The following is a 21,212-nucleotide window of genomic DNA, read 5'->3' on the forward strand; positions in this document are numbered from 1 at the left end:
CAAGGTCATGGCTGTGGCTTCAGTGACCTCAGCACATGCCTATATGGAGGGGTGGCTGCGAACAGAATTTGTCTTCCACACAGATGAGGGCTGAAGTCCAGACCCAGGTCTAAAACATGAATTAAATGAATATAGTTGTATATGGGGGGAAAAAAAAAAAAGGAATCCATTTCTTGAAAACCTCAATGTAACTCAACAAAATATTATTTATGACCTAGAGTAGACTATACATTATTGAAGAATCATATAGTAAAACAATCAATTTTCTATGTGCATTAAGTCTATGGCTTTAAGGGAAAGATTGCAGCCTTTTTATATGCTGTTCATTTCCTTTGGTTCTATTTTATCAAATAAGTTAGCATACGAATGAGTTTGTTCTCATCAACCTGCACAGAAGCAAGAAACTTAAAAAAGGAAGTCTTCCTAGATGTTCGCTGCCACCAAGGTGCTTTAGAAGGCCAGGGTCTCCCTCTGGGAATCTAGTTCTCAGGGAACCCTGGATCCATGCTGGGATCTCCATTTTTCCATGCCACATGAGACACCCACTAATAGTCATCAGGACTACACTGTGCACAGAGGAAGTTCACCTCAAGTCCACTAACGTTCGATATTGTCTATCCTAATATGTCTCTAATGTTTTTGTTTTCCAAGTGTGGTTCAAAATCTAAGGGCTAGAATAGATCTGAAAAGTTATCAAATACAACCCCAAGGTGCCATGTAATACTTCCTTTCTAGAAGGTGCTTAACAAAGCACACTTAGTAACACCCTGTGCCTGGTTTGGGGAAACACAGCAAACCCACCAACAAATGACCAATGCTAGATTTTAGATGTGTCTAAAAGGCACATCAAAATATTTTCTTTGGAGAGCTTCATGTTAAGTCTCAAAGTGATGAAATTTTCTTTAAGTCTAAAAAAATCTCCCTGGCTTCCCGTTGTTCACTGTCAAAATGTAATTATTTAATAAATCGTAATGAATATAATCACAAAATTACACAAATTATAGTTAGATAGGAGTTTTCTTTCTTTTTTTTTTTCCTGGGAAAACAGGAGATCTACTTGGCAGCAGATTTTAAATACACTATCAGTGGTGGGAAAAAAGAAAATCACACAGCAACATGAAGTCAATCTCCAGGACAGGCACCCTTACCAGGTCTGTGAAAATGCTGGGGAGAGCGAGATGTGGTTGGAGTGTAACTGTGGCGGCTGTAGACGGGGGAGTTGATGGAGCCCTGGCTGGTGGACCGGTGCATCACCCGGTCCCTCGAGTCCTGGTAGCCCTGAAAAGAAAGAGCGAGAATGTGGGCGCATCAGACACACCTTCAGGCTATCACTGAGTCCCAGTGACATCCAGCTCTACAAGGACTGCCTGATGTCAACCTGTTCATACATTTTAGGGTCATATCTCTCAATATGTACACAAAGGAGCATTCTGCGGTTAACGCATTTTGTTTGAAACCCATAGCTCTTGCATTTCCCCAAATTGTAAGATGTAAAATGGTAAACTCCCATGTTGCTAGACCTCTGGGAAAAAGGGAATACCCTGATGTCCACACTGCTATGGTACCCTTCAGTTTTACAAAGCATGTTCAGCATTTCATCTGATTTTCATAGCAACAAAAGTAGAACACAAGGTATGACTTCCCTTCTCCACAAATGTAAGATGTTTCCGAGCAGGTTAAGAGACCCTTGTGCAGGTGTGTAGCTCGCATAGGGCAGAGCCTACTTCAGAACCAGCCTCCCGGCTCTAATCTTACCCTTTGCTCTGGCTGCCAACCCACTGTCTATAACACTGATCTGGTGACATTTTAAAGTGATTTTCCTGAAGAACAAGCTGGTGGTGGCCTCAAACCCAAGAAATCCTACTTCTCACTTTGAGAAACATACCCCAAGGAGAAAATAAAAATTGATCTCCAAATGGGAAAATCTGCTCAAAGATATTTGTAATACCACCATTTATAAAGATTAAAATTTCTCAACAAATCGGGAAATAATGAAGTCAATTAGGTGTATCCACTCAATGGATACACTATATGCCCACTATCCCCAAAGCCAGAAAAGAGCAGATTAGATGTGAAGTACAAAAAAATCATACACACACAAACACAACACAAAATGGTTCAAACAATGAAAAGGGTAGGAAGGAATGTTCTACATTTTAGGAACTGGTTGTCTTATGAAGTTTCTGCTACCACAACAGAAACACAAGTTTGGAAGACAGAATGGAAAAATGCCTAAAATTAAAAACTCAATAACCGGGGCTGTGTGAAATGTGGGAGTAAATGGCCAGGAAACTACGGTTTGATTCCAGTTGCCTAGAACAATAAGTTATGTAAAAACAAAATAAAAAGAAATCCCTAAACAATGTGCTTCAACTTTGCAACTGGTTGATAACAGAAGTCAATGCTTCATAACTTCTGTCATTAGAAACTAACAGAAATTAATTTTTCATAGCCCTCAGTCACAAACATTGGAATGCTACAGAGTTTTTACCAGGTTAAATTATAATGGTTATCTAAGATCAATCCAGTTTTACGTAGAGTATCCAGAAGACTCACTGATTTTTATTTTTTATTCATTTTAATTTTTTTAAGGTTTTATCTGATTTCTCAGAAAGAGAGGGAGAGAGACTCTGAAGCAGACTCTCTGCGGAACACAGAGCCCAACGCGGGGCTCGATCTCACAACTGTGAGATCATGACCCCGGCCAAAGTCAGGATGCTTCACTGGCGGAGCCACCCAGATTTATTATTTTTATTATTATTCTTTTTTTAGATGGGAGTAGACCCAACACCTGAGGCGTTGGCTCCCTGGATACCTAAGGAAATGCAGAACAGTAAGAAGCACGCTAAACACGCGATCCCTTGGTGACTGTTCTCTGAAGAAGCGAAAAGGAAGAAAGTGCCGGGTCAGACCCTGGCGCTGGACCACGTTCAGATGCGAGTCAGGCTGAGCTCAGGTCGCTAGCCCGGAAGCCCCCCGCACCCTGCCCCAAAAGGGGAAACAATGAGGAGAGACCAAGGAACGTCCTTCCACGGGCTCCGGTCACCAGGCAGGCAGTCGGCGTGGCACTGGGGCAAAACCGAGGAACCCTGGACCGGGACGGAGAGGGTGAAGCTGCTGCAGAACCGCTAAGATGGTTGTGAGAAGAACTAATCCGGTTTGGATTAGTCTGGTTTGGACACCAGACAGCGCGGAAGGCGTGTGTACCGACTGAGAGGGGACCCGGGGCTCACCGTGGAAGGACCACGACGGCGCCACGCGAGCCACGCCGGGCTACTCCCCAGGGGACGGCGGGCCCGGGGGGCCGGATACAAGCCACGGTGAGATTTCTTTACCCTGAAGAGCGGGACAAGACAATGGATTTGGACAAACGGGAGTGTCCTCCCCTGAACGCTCTGTGACCAGGGCAGGCCATTTCAGATAGTGCAGCAAGCTGGGCCTCGGATCAAGTCCATACACGTGCGGGGAGAGAGCGCCCCCAGCAGGACGGGCGGTCTCACTCCTCGCAAACCCTTCCTGGGCACTTAGGGGCAGGCAGAGGCTCAGATTACTCTAGGGCTGTTTTTACCCCCAGTCTCACTGGAGAAAACACGGACTACCCTACCGTGTCTTAGAGTCATCTCATACGTAAGGGATTCGACATGCGTCACAATTTTACACCCAGTTTTTGTTGTTGTTGTTGTTTTGTTCAACGTCCTTCCTTAAAAACTCCGGTCTAGGAAAGTCCAGGTAACTCCCAACTCCCATCCGTCATAATGTTCAACAATGGTACTTACTTCTGCTGAGGGAGTAGGAGACAAAGTCCTTGGAGACTAGAAGAATAAAAGAGAATCGAAAGTTACAGTGGATACTGATTTGTTATCAGTTTAATTAGTTTATCAGAATCGCCTGGAAACAGCACACCGCATCCACACGCCTGCTCCCCCTGCCCATCCCCATCTTCTGATTAGGTTAAATTGAGAGTGGGGCTCAGACAGGAGCATGACAACCAAGTTCCCAGGAGCCTGGCTCATGTCCCGGCCTAAGAACTATTGGTTTTGAGAAAGACGCAGTCATACTTTGATGCTTAAGTTAGACAAACTGGAACTATTTTTCCCTCTATGCTCAAACTATGCTCGGTTTACTACTATGAGTCATGGTGTCTACTGGAACACAAAATTTTATAAACATGGTTGTTGACTCAATTATAATCAGAGCAATCACGTAAAATCATTTGCTGCACGACAACAGACCAGGGATGACCAGGTCTGTGGCATCCTGCCCTGGTGGGCTTGCCAACATGACCACATTCACCTGGCTTCCAACCTTCCGGGCACAAAGGCTTCCTTGGGGGCAGTGAACAGATCAAACCCTCTCTCACCTCAGGGCCTTTGCATCTGCTGTGCCCTCTGCCAGCAGTGCCTTTCACTTAGACACCTGCCGGGCTTACTCCTCTTCTTCAGTGAGGTCTCATGTGGTACACACAGTGCCTTCTGTGACCGTCCTATCTGAAGAGGCAACCCAGTCCTAAACGCTTTCTCCTTACTCTGCTTCACTTTTCTGCTAGCACTACACCCTGGAGAAGAGTGTTATGTATCTGCTGATGGTCTGTCTCCCATATCCCACTGCAAGTTCCACGAGGGCAGGAGCTCTGTTTCTTTATAGCTACTTGTATTCCCAGGGACTAGAGCAGCTCCTGGCACCTATGAGGTATCCAACAAATATTTCTTAAATGAATGAATGAAATGTTTATAATTAAAATGCAAAAAACATTTAAACGGAAATGAAATGCAAACAAAGCATCCTGAAGAACAGGGCTAGATTTCTCAGCATCCCAGTTTTCCCCTCACCCCAAGGTCACAAGATGCCACCGGGCTCTCCTGGCACAGCAGCTTCCTCAAGCCCCAAGGTCTCCAGACAGCTACAGCCTGTGTTGGCGTTGGTGGTGGTGGGGGTGTCTAAGCTGGGGGAAGACAGGCTCCTTGAAGTACAGAGCCAGGCCTGACCTGCTGACAGCAGGCCTCCTGATCCTACTCCCTTCTCATGTTTCCTGGAAGCACAAACGGCTACACAGAAGGTCAAGTTTACTCCTCCAGTGTTTCTACATTGGCAATCTATGGATTCTTTGGAGAAAGTGTTAATAAGTACAGGAATAAATAATCAAACGGCGTGTGTCAAGTTTTCTTCATTGCAAGATTCATGTGTTGGGGAAGAGACGGAGAACATGTGTTCTGATCTGGGGGCAAACTCCCATCAAGCTTCCGTGCTCCGAAAAACCCACAGGTCATCATTCTGGGTCCTTGACAGTAATGATGCTGATTACGAGAGTGGCCAGCAATTTAGTTGAGCATTCACGGGCCAGGTACCGTTCTAATCTAAATATTTCACTAACTCACAGAAGACCTCTGAGGCAGGTGTTACTTGAGTTTACAGATAAAGAGATTGAAATACGTATCTTCCCCAAAGTTGTATGGTTAGTAAACAGAAGTCTGACTCCAAACCCTGAAACGTTCACTTCAAAGCCCAAACTCTCAAGTGCTTGATGTTTTACTGCTCAAAATGGAGCCACCGGGAAATAGATATGTACCCCCAAACCTAAAACGCCAAAAAACAACTCACCTCCCCCTTGCTTGGACAACCTGAATACGAGCAAATTCTCATCTACTTGCTCCAGGCCCAGGCCCTGTGCACCCTATTCAGGAACTGTCCTTTCCCTTGATTTTCTACACAGCTCTCCAGGCGGGGCCCCTTGGCAGCTCAACAACACAGCGCCCCCCCCACCTCCCCCCGACCGGTGTGGCTGCAGATGCAGTTACAAGCATATGACCACTAGGGGGCACTACATGAAAATAGATATCACATCCTGTCCAATGGGCCATTTCAACACCAAATTGAAAAATAAGTGAATGAACAACATATATTACAATTACGAATACATATACATATAATTATGAGACAGATGTCATATATACATGTATATATATATACATGTATATATACATGAGAACAAATGAAACTGAATCACCATGTTTGCATGGCTTTTCTTCATCTAAAATCTCAAAGCACTGTGTGGACATGTTAGGTAGTTTACAGTCTGTTTTAACCTTGGGTTGAACAGCTAATTTCAGTCCAATATTTGGGTAACATGTCTCCGACTGGACTCAAATCAGTGTATAGAGGATTCCAATTTTAAAAATAAAAGAGAAAAAGGTTTAAAGTGAGTTGAACAGGCCAGGATAAACAGACCAGAGCCCGTGCAACCCAGGTAGGGAACCCCCAAACCTGGGAAGGGATGGGGAGGACCCCAAGGGGCTGAGAGGCTGTGCTCCAGCCTCTGGACCATTAATGCTGGGAAAGCATCGCTAAGCCCCAAGAGGACAGGGAATGCCCCCAGCAGCAGCTGTCATTTCCTGAACATTCACCATGAGTCTCTCAAGTAATTGCTTTAACAAGAGTAGTTTATACAGATTAGTTTTAATAGACAATAAATGATCTAGATAGTCTATAGATACTAACCTTTAAGAGATCATTTATTTAATCTTTACTAACATCCTGTGAGGTAGATTCTGTCATCCTGTGTTACCGATGAACAAACCAGGGTCAGAATGGTTGCCACGTGGCCAAAGTCATCCAAGCGGCACGTGGGGTCCCCAGGTTGAGCCCAGGTAATTTGATTCCAGAACCCTGGCTCACATCACTGTGTCACACCGTGGTCTCCGTCTCTCTGCTGTTTCTGTTCTCTCACAGTCTAACTATCTTAAGATGCTGCACACAGCGGCTGTCCTGAGGATGTATGTTCTCTTCCTCATGATCCCCATGACTGTACCTCAGATGGTCCCCCCAGGAAACCCCCAGAAGACTCTCCCTCACTCCCTCCACCCAGCTCACAGAATCTCCCCTGCGAATTCTGACTTACTCCCCAGTATGTCCGCTCTGCCATCCCACAACCTGGTACCAGCACTCATTCATGCTTCCCTGCTGTTTTCTTTGGCTGCTCTCTCAACCCTCTGTAAACTCCTGGGGCCAGGGATGGTGTGAGAGATTTCTGAGCCCCTCAAAGCACCTGGTACAGAAGCCTTCAAACAGTAGGCAATCAAAAGAACCCTCTGACTTATTGTGATTCCAATCAGTCATTCTTACACATGTGATGAAAGAGAACTTGTATAAATACAGCTTCTAGATGTGTTACCTCTCCCAGGCTCTGCCTCTCTTGCTTGTCATCATAGCCGGAAGTGTAGAAAGGCTCATAGGTAATAAGATCTGGACGTTCAATATCATAAATTGCCTTGACCTTGGGGATGGCTGCTAAATCCTTATAATCCAGGATTTCATTGTCCACTTTTGCCTGGCAAAGTTAAACAGAAAGCAAAATCACTTTTCAGTCTCATCTCTTTGGAAAACTGTTGTCAGTACATTTCACGCCCTGTTTGAAAGGTGAAGACCTTAAAAAGAAACAAAAACCAAAGCATTTTGCTTTAGAAAGTTGCCTATTTATACCATATATCAATCATGTTTTATTAAAAAAAAAAAAAAAAGTCACCAAAAGCTTAGGAAAGTCTGTGCAGAATAAACCAAGCAGAAACGCCTGCAAACCTTCAGGATAATTTTCCTAAATTTATTACAGAGATGGAGAAGCTCAAACAGATGGTCAAAAAAAAAAAAAAAAAAAATCCTCCCAGATGGCTAAAAACAAGAACTGCATATTTGATAAACTAAATATTTAAATATCTCGTGGCAGAATTTAAGAATACTCAGTATCAGCCTTACAAAATGTTTAATTAATCCCCAAGTGTCTATATCCAACAATTTTTCAAGTCCTGCATGGTATTAGTGCATTTTATAGGTCATTGACATCGATGGTCACATTTGTATATAAATTTAATTACCCGAAGGAGACATGATTGGAAAGGCTGATCTTTAACAATGGGGTGAAAACTGGATTTTGTAACAGAAATAGAAATCATTTCAAATTATTCTACTCTGGGTTACCCACCCCCCCATTACCATTGTCCCGGAAGGAAGGGTCTTTGCCTGAAGTCAATACTTACATAGATAGTATGACCCGGGGAGCCAGGGATACTGGAGCTTGGTCTAGAATAAATGCTTTCAGAGGAAGTCCTGGTAGGCTGTAAATAAAAAGTGCCTTGTAAGATTTCAGACTGTGGCTTCAGAAACAAGAGTGACCCGAGTCCCTAGCATTTAACTGGTTAGAAAAGATCTGTGGCCTTTCTGAGTAAAGGAAAATATAACCTAGACAGAAAGTTTAAAGAGAACCAGCTGTGCAATCAGCCTTGAGAATGCATTTGGGGACTTGTCACCTTCTCTTCCTCGTCCCCTCCAAGACCTTCTGGCTCTGCCTTCACGAACACCTCCCTCTGCCTCTGTTGCCACCGACCCAGCCCCCGTCTCCAGCTCCGCTCATCTGGACCGCTGCAATGACTCTGCCTGAGGGTTTCCTGCCTCCATTCTCATCAAATCCATGTGGTACCCAGAGACCAGAGGGATCTTTTTCTTTTAAGATTTCATTTATTTATTAGAGAGGGAGAATGAGAGAGCGTGAGTGAGGGGAAGAGTGGAGGGAGAAAGACAAGCAGACTCTGCGCTGAGCACAGAGCCTGATGCGGGACTCGATCCCAAGACCCTGAGATCACGACCTAACTGAAATCAAGAATCAGACCCTTAACCAATGGAGGCACCCATGCAGGCGCTCCCAGCGAGACCTCTAAGAACAGAATTTGGTCACTACATTTGGCTTCAGCAACCACTTAAAATCCCAACTCCCAGCACCTCAGGGTTTGGATCCTGTTCTCCTGTCCCACACTCACTTCCTTCCCACCGTCACTCACGGAGTATGACGCAGGTTCCTCCTTCAGGGTCCTTATCCTCGCTCCTCCCTGTGCCTGAAATGCTCTGATCCTCGATTTTTACATAATTTTTTTCCTTCCTCTAGTTCTGGCTTTAAATGTCACCTCCTCAAAGAAGCCCTCCCTGATCTTTCAACCCCAAATAGTTACCCTTATTTTCTGTCAGTGTCATTCTTAGTTTTCCTTCATGAATAGCCCACAGCTATGGGACAGATGAGGTGGAAGCAAAAGAAAAAAAAATGTGTGATCCCCTAGCAGGAAGAGAGTGTCCTTAGCTCCACAAGAAGCCTGCGGTGGCTCCATGTTGGGGTGGGGTAGGAGAGGGGGTAATGCAAGGCAGTCACACGTCTTCAGGGACTGATGCTGGTATGACGAAGCCCTGTTTTCATCAGTGAGCAGCGAGGACACTTTGTCACCAGCCAGAGAGCACAATGAGCCGTGGGAGGCCGTGGGGTCTCTCCCACGGCTCACATCCTATTTTTGTGAGATACGGGTCAGGGATGCTTTCTGCCATCCTTTAATGATACACTTGGGGATGGCTCTGAAGTATTGCAGGCTTCCTCTGCAGCAGTCAGCAGGACTGTGACAGAGCTAACAGCGTGAAGAGTTATCCGACAACCTTCGTTCAAGGCTTCCAGATCTGAACCACCTCCATTTTGCATACAACTGCCCCAGGTTCTCTGATTCTAGAAGAAGTATTTTCTAAGTATTTTGAACACAGTCAGACTGTGTTCAAAGTCAAATCAGCCGGTCACCAAACCTGCCGATGCTCTGACTTCCGTGGAGAGCTCTGTCGGCTGCGAGCATCTCCAGACCCATCAGCACAGGGAAAGGCTCAAGATGTCTCTTGGAGATTCAGAAATTGCTTTGTTTCATTGCATTTACTGTGGCTCGCTTTTGCTTCACTCGGGTCTCCTCAGTTAAAATCTATTTCCATACACTTCCTACTTGCTTATAGGTTGAGTTACATCCTTATTTTCTTACAATGGCCCTTTGTTCTGCTTTCCCGAATAAAATGAGATGGTGGATAAAACATGACTCCATGTAGTATAATAGAGGGGGGTTAGGAGGCTGGATGTGGAGTCAAGGTAATTAGTTCAAAACCTCGCTCTCCTAGTTGTGTGACATTCTGAGTTTTTCTGTTTCTCTTTTTTCTCACTTTCTCTCTTCCTTAAGTTTCAACTTCTCATTTCTAGAATGGAGTAGATGGTACTAACACCTAGTTCATAGGATCAGAGGAAACAACACCTATAAAGCTTCAAGCACCTCACCTCGCACAGGGCATGTACCCACTTCCAGCATCTTCCAGACACTGGACCTTAGTCGGGATTTCTTCATCTGTTAATCTCACATAGCGGAAGCGACCACCGCCTCTGTTTCGCTCTTCGTGACAGAAGAGTCCTTTCAAATGTGAGCTCCGTGCATGAGATGTCCGTTGAACTCTCTACGGCTACTGCATTTGTGTGCCTTCCCTTCAGAACTCAGATACATGAAGTCATTTACCTCAGTCCACAGGGCGGCAGTCAGATTGCCTGATGCCCTTCCCCTTTTCGAGAGCTCTGGAAGTGACTGCGTATCTGCCCAAGACGGTGACTTCTAAAACGCAGGTCTCAGGTTTATTAATTTATGCCCTTCCCCCGCCGTATGGCAAAGACCTTGCACAAAGGCCTGTCTTATCTGCCGGAATGGTCGCTGGTGTGCTGCCTCTTCAGCCGTGCTCAGGTCTCAAACAGCGCACACGGATCGCTGGCTTTCCTGCCACAGTCCCAATGGCTCCCAAAGTGTATGAGCTCACCTGGCGGAGGTTGGAGGTCCCTCCTTCATGAGGATAGTAAGATTACTTTTTAAAACTCAACTATTAGTTTGGGTATTTTAATCTTAAGTATTTGGAATTTTGTATTTCGATTTTAAATATCTAGAATTATAAAAGTGAACAACCTCGTTATTAAGAGAAATTCTTTTATTCTTCTGGCTGTATCCCTCCCCCCCTCATTAATAAATAACTTGCTGAGGGTCTCTGATGGCCAAGAGAGCTTCAAAAGGCACATAGCTGTCTTCCAATGTAGCAGCTCAAATCTACTCCAACTGAAACTCATTTAACCTGAAAAGCAACAACTTTCTGCCATGCTTTCCCTCTTTCAAATCCCACTGACTGTTTCTTCTTTACCAGGAACTGAATTCTACTGTGACCCAGATGGGCTAGAACAAAGTTTTGCAGATGAGCCACATTTCCACAGATGATCCTTATATGCAATTATTTAACCTACATTAATTACGATTTCAACCCATTCTGATATCCAAGTTAACAACAGTGACTCAGTAATTACTAATTGAGTTCAATAACCTGATGGGTCAGCAGCCTTTGTGAGCCTCTACCAGAGTTACACTGAACAAAATTACTCTCTTGTCTATACAGTTGACCCTTGAACAATGTCAAGGTTAGGAGCATTGACCCACTGGGCATTTGACTCCCTCCAAAACTTAATTACCCATACCCTACAGTTGGAACCAAAGCCTTACTGACAACATAAACCGTTGAGTAACACATTATTTTTTATGTTATGTGTATCACATACTGTATTCTCACAAGAAAGTACATCAGAGAAAGGAAATGTAATTAAGAAAATCCCAAGGAAGAGAAAATACATTTGGAGTACTGCAGTGTATTTACAAAAAAATGAAAAGTGTATGAGTGGACCCATGCAGTTCAAACCCATGTTGTTCAAGGGTCAACTGTATTATAAATGAAGATTATTTCTAATACTTATCCTCAAAGGTATGCCCCCTTCTATAGAGAAAGGAAACAGAATCTGTTGTTAGAAGTAGATGCAATTTATTTTCCTGAAAGCACCTTTTCCCTCATGCCTTATGGAAAAACCAAACTTGAAAGCACAGGTGGAAATTTCAATTCTATTTTTTAGTGCCATCTTTAGCCAAAAAAAAAAAAAAAAAAAAAAAAAAAAAAAAAAGGCAGGGCAAGGGTGAAGGCACAGTAGATGATACAGAGAGGATTACAGACAGGCTGTGATCTCTCAAAGTATTTTGCTAATACAACTAGGTGAAGAATTTAATCCTTATTGTGGCGACTGCAGGAAAGGAGCTTCAGGAAGAAACCCCTATTGCGTGTGGCTGTCCTAGCTCACTCTCTCATCCAGGGGTCCCTGTAACCTACATTGATCTCCCCAGGACATGTTCATGGACCCACTTTCAATTTCAAAAAGGTTTTTTATTTTTCTCAAAAAAAAAAAAAAATCAACAAGACGTTGATTTCTGAGTAGTTTGTTTCAAGAAGGAAGAGAAAAAAATAGCCTTTGATCACTCACAGTAGTTGCCTAAAAATACACGTCTCTTTGCTTTCTTCATGAAGTCTTTTTAAAAGGCCTCTAACCACCTTACAGCTGAGCTTTCCTCTATGCCTTGACTTGGTCCATCTGTCCCCCCATTCAGAAGGCACAGTCACAAAGTGAGAATGACACTGAAGACATCTTTTCATGGGGCCACATGGCGCTCGTCCTTCTTCAGGTACTCGCCGTTAAAACACTTACCAGAGCTCTGCCTGGTGAGTAAGCAGAGAAGTAACATTTTCCATGGACTTTCACTATGGGCCACCGTGCACGTGGCCAGGCCAGGGAGTGCCTGAGAGCTCTCCATTGCCCCCCACCTCCCCCCTTTCAGCAGGAGCAGGATTGTGACAACTACCCATCTAATTTGCATTCCTCTAAAGCCATGCTCTAAGAAGGGAGAGAAACTACAGGCAGCTGGCAACCAGATGGGAAAGAGCTGATGAACCCCTAGGGGACAACTACCTATACAAGGTGATCAATGCCTTATAGGAAGGGCTGCTGGGACTGACAGTACCTGCCTTGGGTTTTTGCTGAAGTTCACCAGACAAGGTGGTGATAATCGCTGCAGAAAAAGGAGTAATTTTAAAATTTGCATACATTGCATGTTCACTGCTAAGTCAAGAAAGGGTGAAATTAACTCCCTTGGAGAAAGGGCTTTTATGTTTCAGAGGAAGCAGGAGGGGCTCAGGGGAACAATGTCCCTTCTCTGGAGAGTTTCACAAATGCCATCAGCCTTTACTATGACCAAAAGCCATATGTCTTTCCTGTATAAATCTTGACCCCTATACATCCTGATGCATGATAAAAACACAGCAAAAAGAATAAAATATTTGAGGGCGCCTGGGTGGCTCAGTGGGTTAAGCTGCTGCCTTCGGCTCAGGTCATGATCTCAGGGTCCTGGGATCGAGTCCCGCATCGGGCTCTCTGCTTGGCAGGGAGTCTGCTTCCTCCTCTCTCTCTCTCTGCCTGCCTCTCTGCCTACTTGTGATCTCTCTCTGTCAAATAAATAAATAAAATCTTAAAAAAAAAAAAGAATAAAATATTTGAATAAAGCAAAGGCCTGGAATAAAGCAGTATGTACTGATGTTAATAAAACAATAACATTATGTCCTCGTTCTAGACATATATAAAGCCTCCCATTAGCTCTCAAAAAATATGCACACATATAAAAAATATGTTTGATATAAGTTTGCAAGTGCATATGTTATAATAGTGAATGTTAGTTTCAAAAGAAAAAAAAAATCTCATGCCCATTTTGTATAGCAGTCCATTCATGCTTTAGCCTCCAAAGGCACATCAGAGAAACTCCTTTCTAGCATATAGCAAGTGATCCAATGTAGATTATAATAAACTTGGACCTGGGAATATCATCTGCTTTGTCTACAATGAATTATAGCAGAAATTAGAAATATTCAGTCCTGAGTTTTCATCCAGACAAAATTCACTATTCATATATAACTTTTCCAAGCAAGCAAAACTGAGTATGTTTTTCTTAGGCAATTCTACTTCATCATTTTCTTTTAACCTGTACCTCAGTGTGAGGAATAAAGGAGTGACTGCACAATATAAATAATAAAATGACTTTCCTCCTATCAATTTCCTTCACAGCAAAACCAGGGCTTACCTCTTGGGCAGAGGGCTGAATGTTCCTGCAAGAGGACAGCCGGTTTACCTAGTAACTAAAAGGGTCTGATACTATCTGGTGAAATGAGCTGCCGCTGGAAGTATCTAAAAGATCAACATGTATGTGTGACCTGAGAATTGCCTTGGCGTTTCCAGGCTTCTTCAAAGTTCTGGTGAGCTGTTCCTCAATGGCCAATGGGTGAAGAGGGGCCTTGTCAAATGGCCTGTTTCTCTGCCAGGTCCCCAGCTGTTTACAGCTTTCTGTGATGGAGCTGAAGTTGACTTCATTGATACTTACGGCCAGATGATGGGAATCAGATGTCCCTTTTGAACCAGGCCGGGAAGAGAGTGGTTATTAAAAACAGAGCTCTCTCTCCTCTAACCCACCACTACCTAAGAGGCTCCCCATCTTTGAAACTCTAGGGTCTGAACCAAACCCAAGAATCTCACACTTGATGATGGTATTTTTTGTTCAAGTCATGAAAATGCATCAGTTGGCTACAGCCTCAGGCTAACAAAAGAGAATGCTATTGGAGTTATAAGGAATACTTTGGAGAAAGGACCCCCAAACTACTGAAAAAGCCACTGCTTGCCGAACAGCGACTCTAATTCTGAGCAGCACTCCTCTGCGGTGGGGACCAGCTTCCGCTCTTCCACTGGATTCAGGAGACTCTAATTTCACTGCGTGTAAAATCTCCACCACTGGGGCTGAATGAGCTTTAGGACAGAACGAAGATCAGAATGACCAACACAAGTCGGGAGTGTGACCCAGTACTGTGGGCCAACCCAACGCACCGCAGGCCCGGAGTCTGCAATTAAGTCTCGCTGCTGATGTCTGGGGAGCGCCGTGGGCTGATCTCATCCTCTGGATGAAGACTCTTAGGGGCTTGATGTCTAAAAGGTGTCTTTCCACTCTGAATGTATCTGCCTCTAACTCTCTTCCAAACCATTTAAAGAAAGAAGGTGAAGTCATAATAAAAGTACAGTCAGCAACTGTCCTCAGCCGTGGCGAGGTCCTGGCAGGCACGGACAAAAGGTGAAGGCACAGAGCCCAGACTGAAGTGTTATGCTATAACCTCGAATTATGAGCAGAGCTAAAAAATGGGTTTCCTCTGGGCTATGATAGGACTGTGGATAGTTATTATAATTTAACAGGTTTCAACGGATTCTGTGAGACCCCTAAAGAAGGTCAAGTAGGCGCTTGAGAGCCCAGGCTCCTTCCTGCTTCACTGGTCATCTGGCGAGCTGGCCGAGCCCTCTCCTGGCTTCGGGACAGTCCTGCAGGTCAGGCTGCTCTCTTTCTCAGACACATCAGATGGAGCCAGTACGCAGGGCTCCCCTCCTGTCTTCCTAAGTTCCTCTGTGCTGTGGTGGAAAGAACGTAACTCAGAGACCTCTCTTCACTCCTCCACTTACTGGCGGGCTAACTCTGGGCAAACTACTTAACCATGATGGGTCTCAGTCTCTCATTTGTAAAATGGGGCCAAGGACAGCTACCTCACAGGGATTCTTAGCGAGAGCACATCAGAGTATGTTTAAATCTCCTGGCCTCTGCACAGTAGGTGCCTGGTCCCTCTCATTTCCTTTCTCATTTCACTATTGGGTTTCTTGAGCCGAACCAGTCCCTTCCCAAGCACTGTGTCCCCCTGGTGGGCTAGTGCTCTTCTCCTCACCAGTCCCAAGCCTTCCTCGTCATCTCCATGGGTGCTCATCTCAAACGACCTCCACCATTCAATGCCAAGATCACTTTCCCCAGGAAGTGCCCCCTGAGACCCTTTCTCTCATCTGACGTTCCTGGACCTACGTGATAGGTTTCTACACCATTTTATAATTATTTATCTATTATTTACCGGTCTTCCCTGCTATCCAGCCTAGCACTCACTACTGCTGGGTGCCTGGCAAATATTGGTTCAATGAACAAATGTGTAAATACAGGACCAAAAGGGGAGCTTCTACAGGGCTCACTTGAATGAACATAATGCTGTAGCCAGTTCTCTAAATGAAAACAATACTCAGGAAACAGCCAGAACGTGAGATGCACTCCGTGGGGTGAGAAAAAGCATCTGCTTCTGCGGGAGCCAGAGAAGTTATGGGGGAAAAGCAGCACGGAGAGAACAAGCGACAGAAGCCTGGGGCCAGGAGAGCGGCTCGAAGCCTCAGCCTAGACACAGCGCCAACCTGCAGAGACGGAGACCGTCCTGTGCGTCGAACCAGACTTTTGGGATAAATGAAATCAGATGAAGAATGAAGCGTGTCTGGCAGCTGCCATAAAACGTGAAAAAAGGGAAGAAATGAACAAAGAAATATCCTCAGTTTAGAAACACTATACAAACAAAACAAAACAAAACAAAACGAGACCTTTGGGAAAATGAAGTTGATAGTAACTGTCAAGGGGCATCGCTTTATAGTTTGTGTGTGTGTGTGTGTGTGTGCGCGTGCGCGTGTGTGTTCATATGTTCAAGGCCCCATGTGTAAACAGCATACTTACTGGTCTTCAAGTTACAGTTTATTTACCTACATTCTAACCCCCCATGATTCCCTTCTATTTATTTCCAGTTAGACAGTTTCATATATGAAGAGGAAGAAGCCAGTGAAGCCACTGAGAGATGTCTTTAAGAATCTATCATTATAAATGGTCTGTGAGTTCTTAAATACCAAGAATGTAGATTACTCAGTAGGGTTGCAGAAAAATTCTTAAAACATTTTCATTTTGCTATGGTAACTGCACTGATGTGGTACCCCATGAAAGGCTTGGAAATCTTGGCTCAAGGTCTGTGATCTGTAGACACACCCTTAAGAGAGCACAACATTCATTCCCTTATTCAAAAAACGATTCCCCTTTAAATCCCACCAATGTCAGCACACACCCTACTCAGGGTACTGGGACCTCTTCCCCGCTGGAGTGCTCTGTCCTACGCACTCCTCTTCCCAAACGTGAGCAAGCTGAGGGTTGGACTGACTTCCCAAGTGGCTGAATGTTGGCTTTAGGAGAAAAGTCTTGGAATTTTCTGGAAAACTTGACTAAAGGAAGAAAAACTAACAGCTCTTCTTGGCCAGAAAGAGAAGTATTTCACTCATTGTTTTCACAAGCTTATCCAGAGAGTTCTATCAAGATGCAATCAAGAGTGGTTTTTTCCTTTCTTTTTAAAATATCATTTTAGTCACATTATCTGCAAACCAAGCGATTCTTACAGAGAAAAGACATACATTCCATGCAGTCTGGTCTCATTAGCATTCTTCTCCTCGTCTCCCAAAAGACTTCATCAGAGATGAAGTGAAAATGAATATTCAAAAAAACTGAAAGCAACACAGTAGAGAGAGTACAAACCACTAGTTAGTTGGGTGTTTTCTGGGAAGCATTCCCAAGCTACGCTATGAATTTTACATTCTTATGATAAAAGTGACAATAACTACTATCTTTAATGTTCTGGAATTTTAGAAAGATAACCCACTTCCAAAGCATCCATAGTTCCTCAAAAATCTCAGACTCTGGTGCCCAACACGGGTGACTGTTCCAGTGTGCACCTGCCTGGTGGGTGGACTTGAGGGTTATACACACATGTTCAAGTTGAAGCTGTTATGCGTCCACCATCCTGATCCTGGTGGACAAATTCCTTTTCAGTTTGTCTTGGTTTTACTCCATTATTATGAAAATGAGGGTTTTTTTTCCTTTTCCATAGAAGTATGATGCCGATGGGGTTACAATGCAGAGCTGCTTACACCTACTAATGGCAGCTTAAGACGACCTGATACCACACTCCAGAGTTTGGCTTCCCAAGTAACTTCAGGTCTTTCTTTTCTCTGAGATGCCAAGGGGAACACAGCCAACTATAGTTTTTCCAGGGGTATCAGTAAGTCAGCTAAACCAAGAGCCTGGGATCCTATGGACTGGGATCCAGTGTGATTACTGCTCAGAAAATATTTCACAGTCCAAGGGAAAAACCAGAGGCATCTGATTAGGATACAGATAATGATACTGACTTATAAGCGTGTGCAGCTCTTTGCTTCTGAAACATATAAAATAATGTCATCTGGAGGTGTTGTCAGGGCTGAATAAGACCAGGAGAAGGTTTTAGAAGTGAGAGGAGAATAGGGTCTATCCTTTTGTCGGAGCACTTAGTGTTCAAGGACAGTCACTGAAACATTTTGATGTTACCTAAGAGTTACGTTACCAGGATGCTTATTCACACTGACACTTTTGGGAACATCATTGTTTCCCCCAACGGTTTTATCTGACAAACCATTAGCTTGTGGAGACAGAGGCTACTCAGTGAATTTGGATTTAAGAGGTCAGTAAAATGTACCATGGATGCAGAGTTTGGGTTGGGGTAGTACATTATGGACTAAGTACAAAAAAGTCTGGTAGGCCACCAGATATCTGACTTAGAACTTGATGAATAATTTCTTCTCATCTGTATGTTTTGACTGTTCCTTGAATGCTTTCCTATGAACCTGACTAGTGAGGCAAGGCTTACTTTCTCCAATACAAGCATGGGAACAAAAACCACAATCAATTTAACATTGGAGGGAAGGGAACCTCGTTCCCTGGCCAAATGGTCTTTCAACTTGATCTGCTCTTCAGGAAAAAAAAAAAAAAAAAGAAAAAGAAAAAAAGAAAGCCATGATAAAGTAATTTCCCCCAAACTCCAGCCCTGAGAATTAGTGGCAATGACACAGAGGGCCAGCAAATGCACCTGGCACCACAGCTCTCATCGTTTCCTTACCCGCAGCTTTTCCTCAGTCTTGGTCGATTGCTTACAGTCGGGATGCCAAACGGTGGAACCTGGAAAGACATGATGCCCGCAGAGAGTTAAAGGAAATGGAAAGAAGACATAGTCTTATTAGCCAGAACTTCTGACAATAGTTCATATTCTTCTCTATCAGAGGAGAGTGTGAGAGCCCTGGGACCAAGTGAATTATGGCAACTATAACCACCAGGTGAGTTTTCCTCACCCAGCCTGAGCTCGCTCTAGAAAGGTCATAATTCTAGACCACAGAGACCACTAACAGGCACAAGAGTGTTCTGACGCAAGAGATGTTTGATTCTTGACTGAGTGTTGTTGCTGTCATTTTGGACCATATTATTATCCTTTAAAAGTCACAGCTGTATTTAATTTAAACAGAAGCCATAAACCATGTTTATAGAACATCAAAACAACCAAGCAATTTAGATGAGGGAAATAGAGTCAGACAGTCCATACCCAGAAGCAAAACTCACTGAATTTTTTATTGATCCAATTACACACGGTCATCTACAAAGATATGGAAAATTAAGCCAACTCGTAGAAAGGTCAAAAGTTGTTATAAATGCAGAAGTCTTCTTTAACTTTTAACCCTTTAATTAAGAACAGTAAGAACAACAAAAGTCTCCACTCTCAAGTGAGTGAAATTACTAAGTGTCATTTTCTGTCCCTGAGTCAATACCTCACCTTCTCGGAGAATGAAGCCCTTCCTTGGAATGGTGCCCTCATCCTAGAACTAAGCACAACACTTAAATCCTATAGAATGCTCTTGTAGGGATTCAAGTCCTCCAGTATGACTTTGTATGCCTAGATATGTATGTCATTTATACAGCTGTGGGCCGGACCTGTATGGAAGTCTTATGTTCGTGGAAGGAGACGTTCAAATATGGTTATGGGCAGAAGAGCCGTAGGAGCACTGGATAAGACTTGAGCAAGTGAAGTTACTAAGTTGAAAGCAGCAAGTAAATGATAGAATTTACTAAGTCTCAGGAGGAACATCAGACCTGTTAAGTCTTTATCTCTTCAAGCAACCACCTGTGTATACTTGAAAATTCACCAATTTAAAAACTCTTGAATTATTTTACACCACTGATCTAAAATAGATAAAATCATATTCATGATAAGGATAAACCTTTCCTATCAGAATAATACTTTAATCCCTATTTAACAGTCATCCTATCTTGCTTAACCCAGAGCCAAAAAATAAATAAATAAATACAGGGGGAGGGACAAAAAAAGGGGGGGGGGGATGAAACAAACAAACCAGACAGACACATAGTCCTTTTAGCATTAGTGTTTACTCTGAGGCTGGCTATAAAGCACAGGAAATCCTCTTAATGTGGGTGGCCCAGGAGTAGCATTCACTCTGAAGGTTTTACTGAGTTGGAACCCTTGGCCAGATCACTAGGTTTGCTCACAGGGTCACACTATTCTCCGTAGGTCAGATGCACAAGGACTGTGACGTGGGCAGCATGTCAGATGCTGAGGAAGATGAACTACTCTTTCTTCAAGGACATGTCGAAAGGGTAGGCAAAGGGCACTGAAGCCCAACACTAGAAGCCATTTACAACCACCCCCGGAATTCTGAAGGCAGCCCATCTTAACGGACGGTTGTTTATTTGTAGTATGAATATGTTCTCATTGGCGCACAGCTTGAAATCACTCTCTATTCAGGTTCCAGAAGCATGTGAACGTGCAGGGCCGCACCGAGAGCCTTTGAGTCTCAGTTCCCAGCAGACACGGGGTTGCTACACACTCTTGTGTCTTTGTTTATGAGTACTAGCATAGACACACTAAATCTAAAACAAAGCCTGGAGACCAAATGCAGAATAAATATCGATTCCATGCTGAAAATGCAAAGTGACACCTGCCTGTGGTTATGGAGACTCACAGCCTGCCCTCAGAGACTGTGTCATAAAAAGTCCACGTGAGGCTATGGGTTTGGGGGCCTGTCACTTGTCTTTGTTGGGTCCTTTAAAATTCAGTGACTTTTTTCATCAGAATTTTCCAGACTGATCATTTAAAAGTAAGTGGTATTTGGATTGTCAATTTCTCATAGAGGCAGCATTTTTCAGAGAATAGATTAAGACTTTGCTTTAATATTCAAGAATCATGTCCGTTGACTTTCTTCATTGTATAAAAACAAAATAGAGAGCAAAGGAACCATTCATTAAAAATACACGTAGTGTTAAGTGCAGAGAGACAAAGAAGTGAATGCGAAGGCAGATGAGACCTGGTAATTACCAAACTGAATGAGCACCAGCTTCCATGGCTCTCGTTAATTTTACTGATAAGCCCTTGTCAATTTAATGACTCTTTCTCCGGCTAAAAATAGTAAAATGTTTGTGCAGATGGTGCTGTTTGACTGGAAGAGAATCCTCCCCCGAGCTTCTCGCTGAGAAACGTCAGCATTTTAGGGGAGATAAAAACTAGTCATGGTTGTACACTGGGAAAATTTCTCAAAATGATTTTCAACTTGAAAAAATCTGGGGGCACCTGGGTGGCTCAGTCGGTTAAGCATCCAACTCCTGATTTTGGCTTGGGTCATGAACTCAGCATTGTGAGATGGAGCCCGGTTTTTGGCCGGGAGCCTGCTTAAGATTCTCTCCCTCTGCCCCTCCCACCCATCAGTCCCCCAAATCTGATGGCCCTCTGGTAAT

The 21,212-nt window shown here is 43.8% G+C and overlaps 1 protein-coding gene across 22 annotated transcripts in view; it reads right to left on the reverse strand.

Moving 5' to 3' along the window:
• Positions 1–21,212, reverse strand: part of ABLIM1 (actin binding LIM protein 1) — a 300,396-nt gene that overhangs the window by 34,278 nt on the left and 244,906 nt on the right. For 11 of the 22 annotated variants that reach the window (XM_032313773.1, XM_032313777.1, XM_032313781.1 and 8 more), the window contains exons 8-13: positions 18,535–18,593; positions 15,989–16,072; positions 8,028–8,105; positions 7,169–7,324; positions 3,777–3,812; positions 1,149–1,278 (exon numbers count right to left, since the gene is read on the reverse strand). In XM_032313773.1, the coding sequence (XP_032169664.1) occupies positions 1,149–1,278; positions 3,777–3,812; positions 7,169–7,324; positions 8,028–8,105; positions 15,989–16,072; positions 18,535–18,593 (543 nt within the window). The remainder of the gene's footprint in view (positions 1–1,148; positions 1,279–3,776; positions 3,813–7,168; positions 7,325–8,027; positions 8,106–15,988; positions 16,073–18,534; positions 18,594–21,212) is intronic. The other 11 variants (XM_032313797.1, XM_032313794.1, XM_032313795.1 and 8 more) reach the window with 1 other exon arrangement.

This window comes from Mustela erminea, chromosome 14, assembly GCF_009829155.1.
Source record: "Mustela erminea isolate mMusErm1 chromosome 14, mMusErm1.Pri, whole genome shotgun sequence".
Lineage (NCBI taxonomy): Eukaryota > Metazoa > Chordata > Mammalia > Carnivora > Mustelidae > Mustela > Mustela erminea.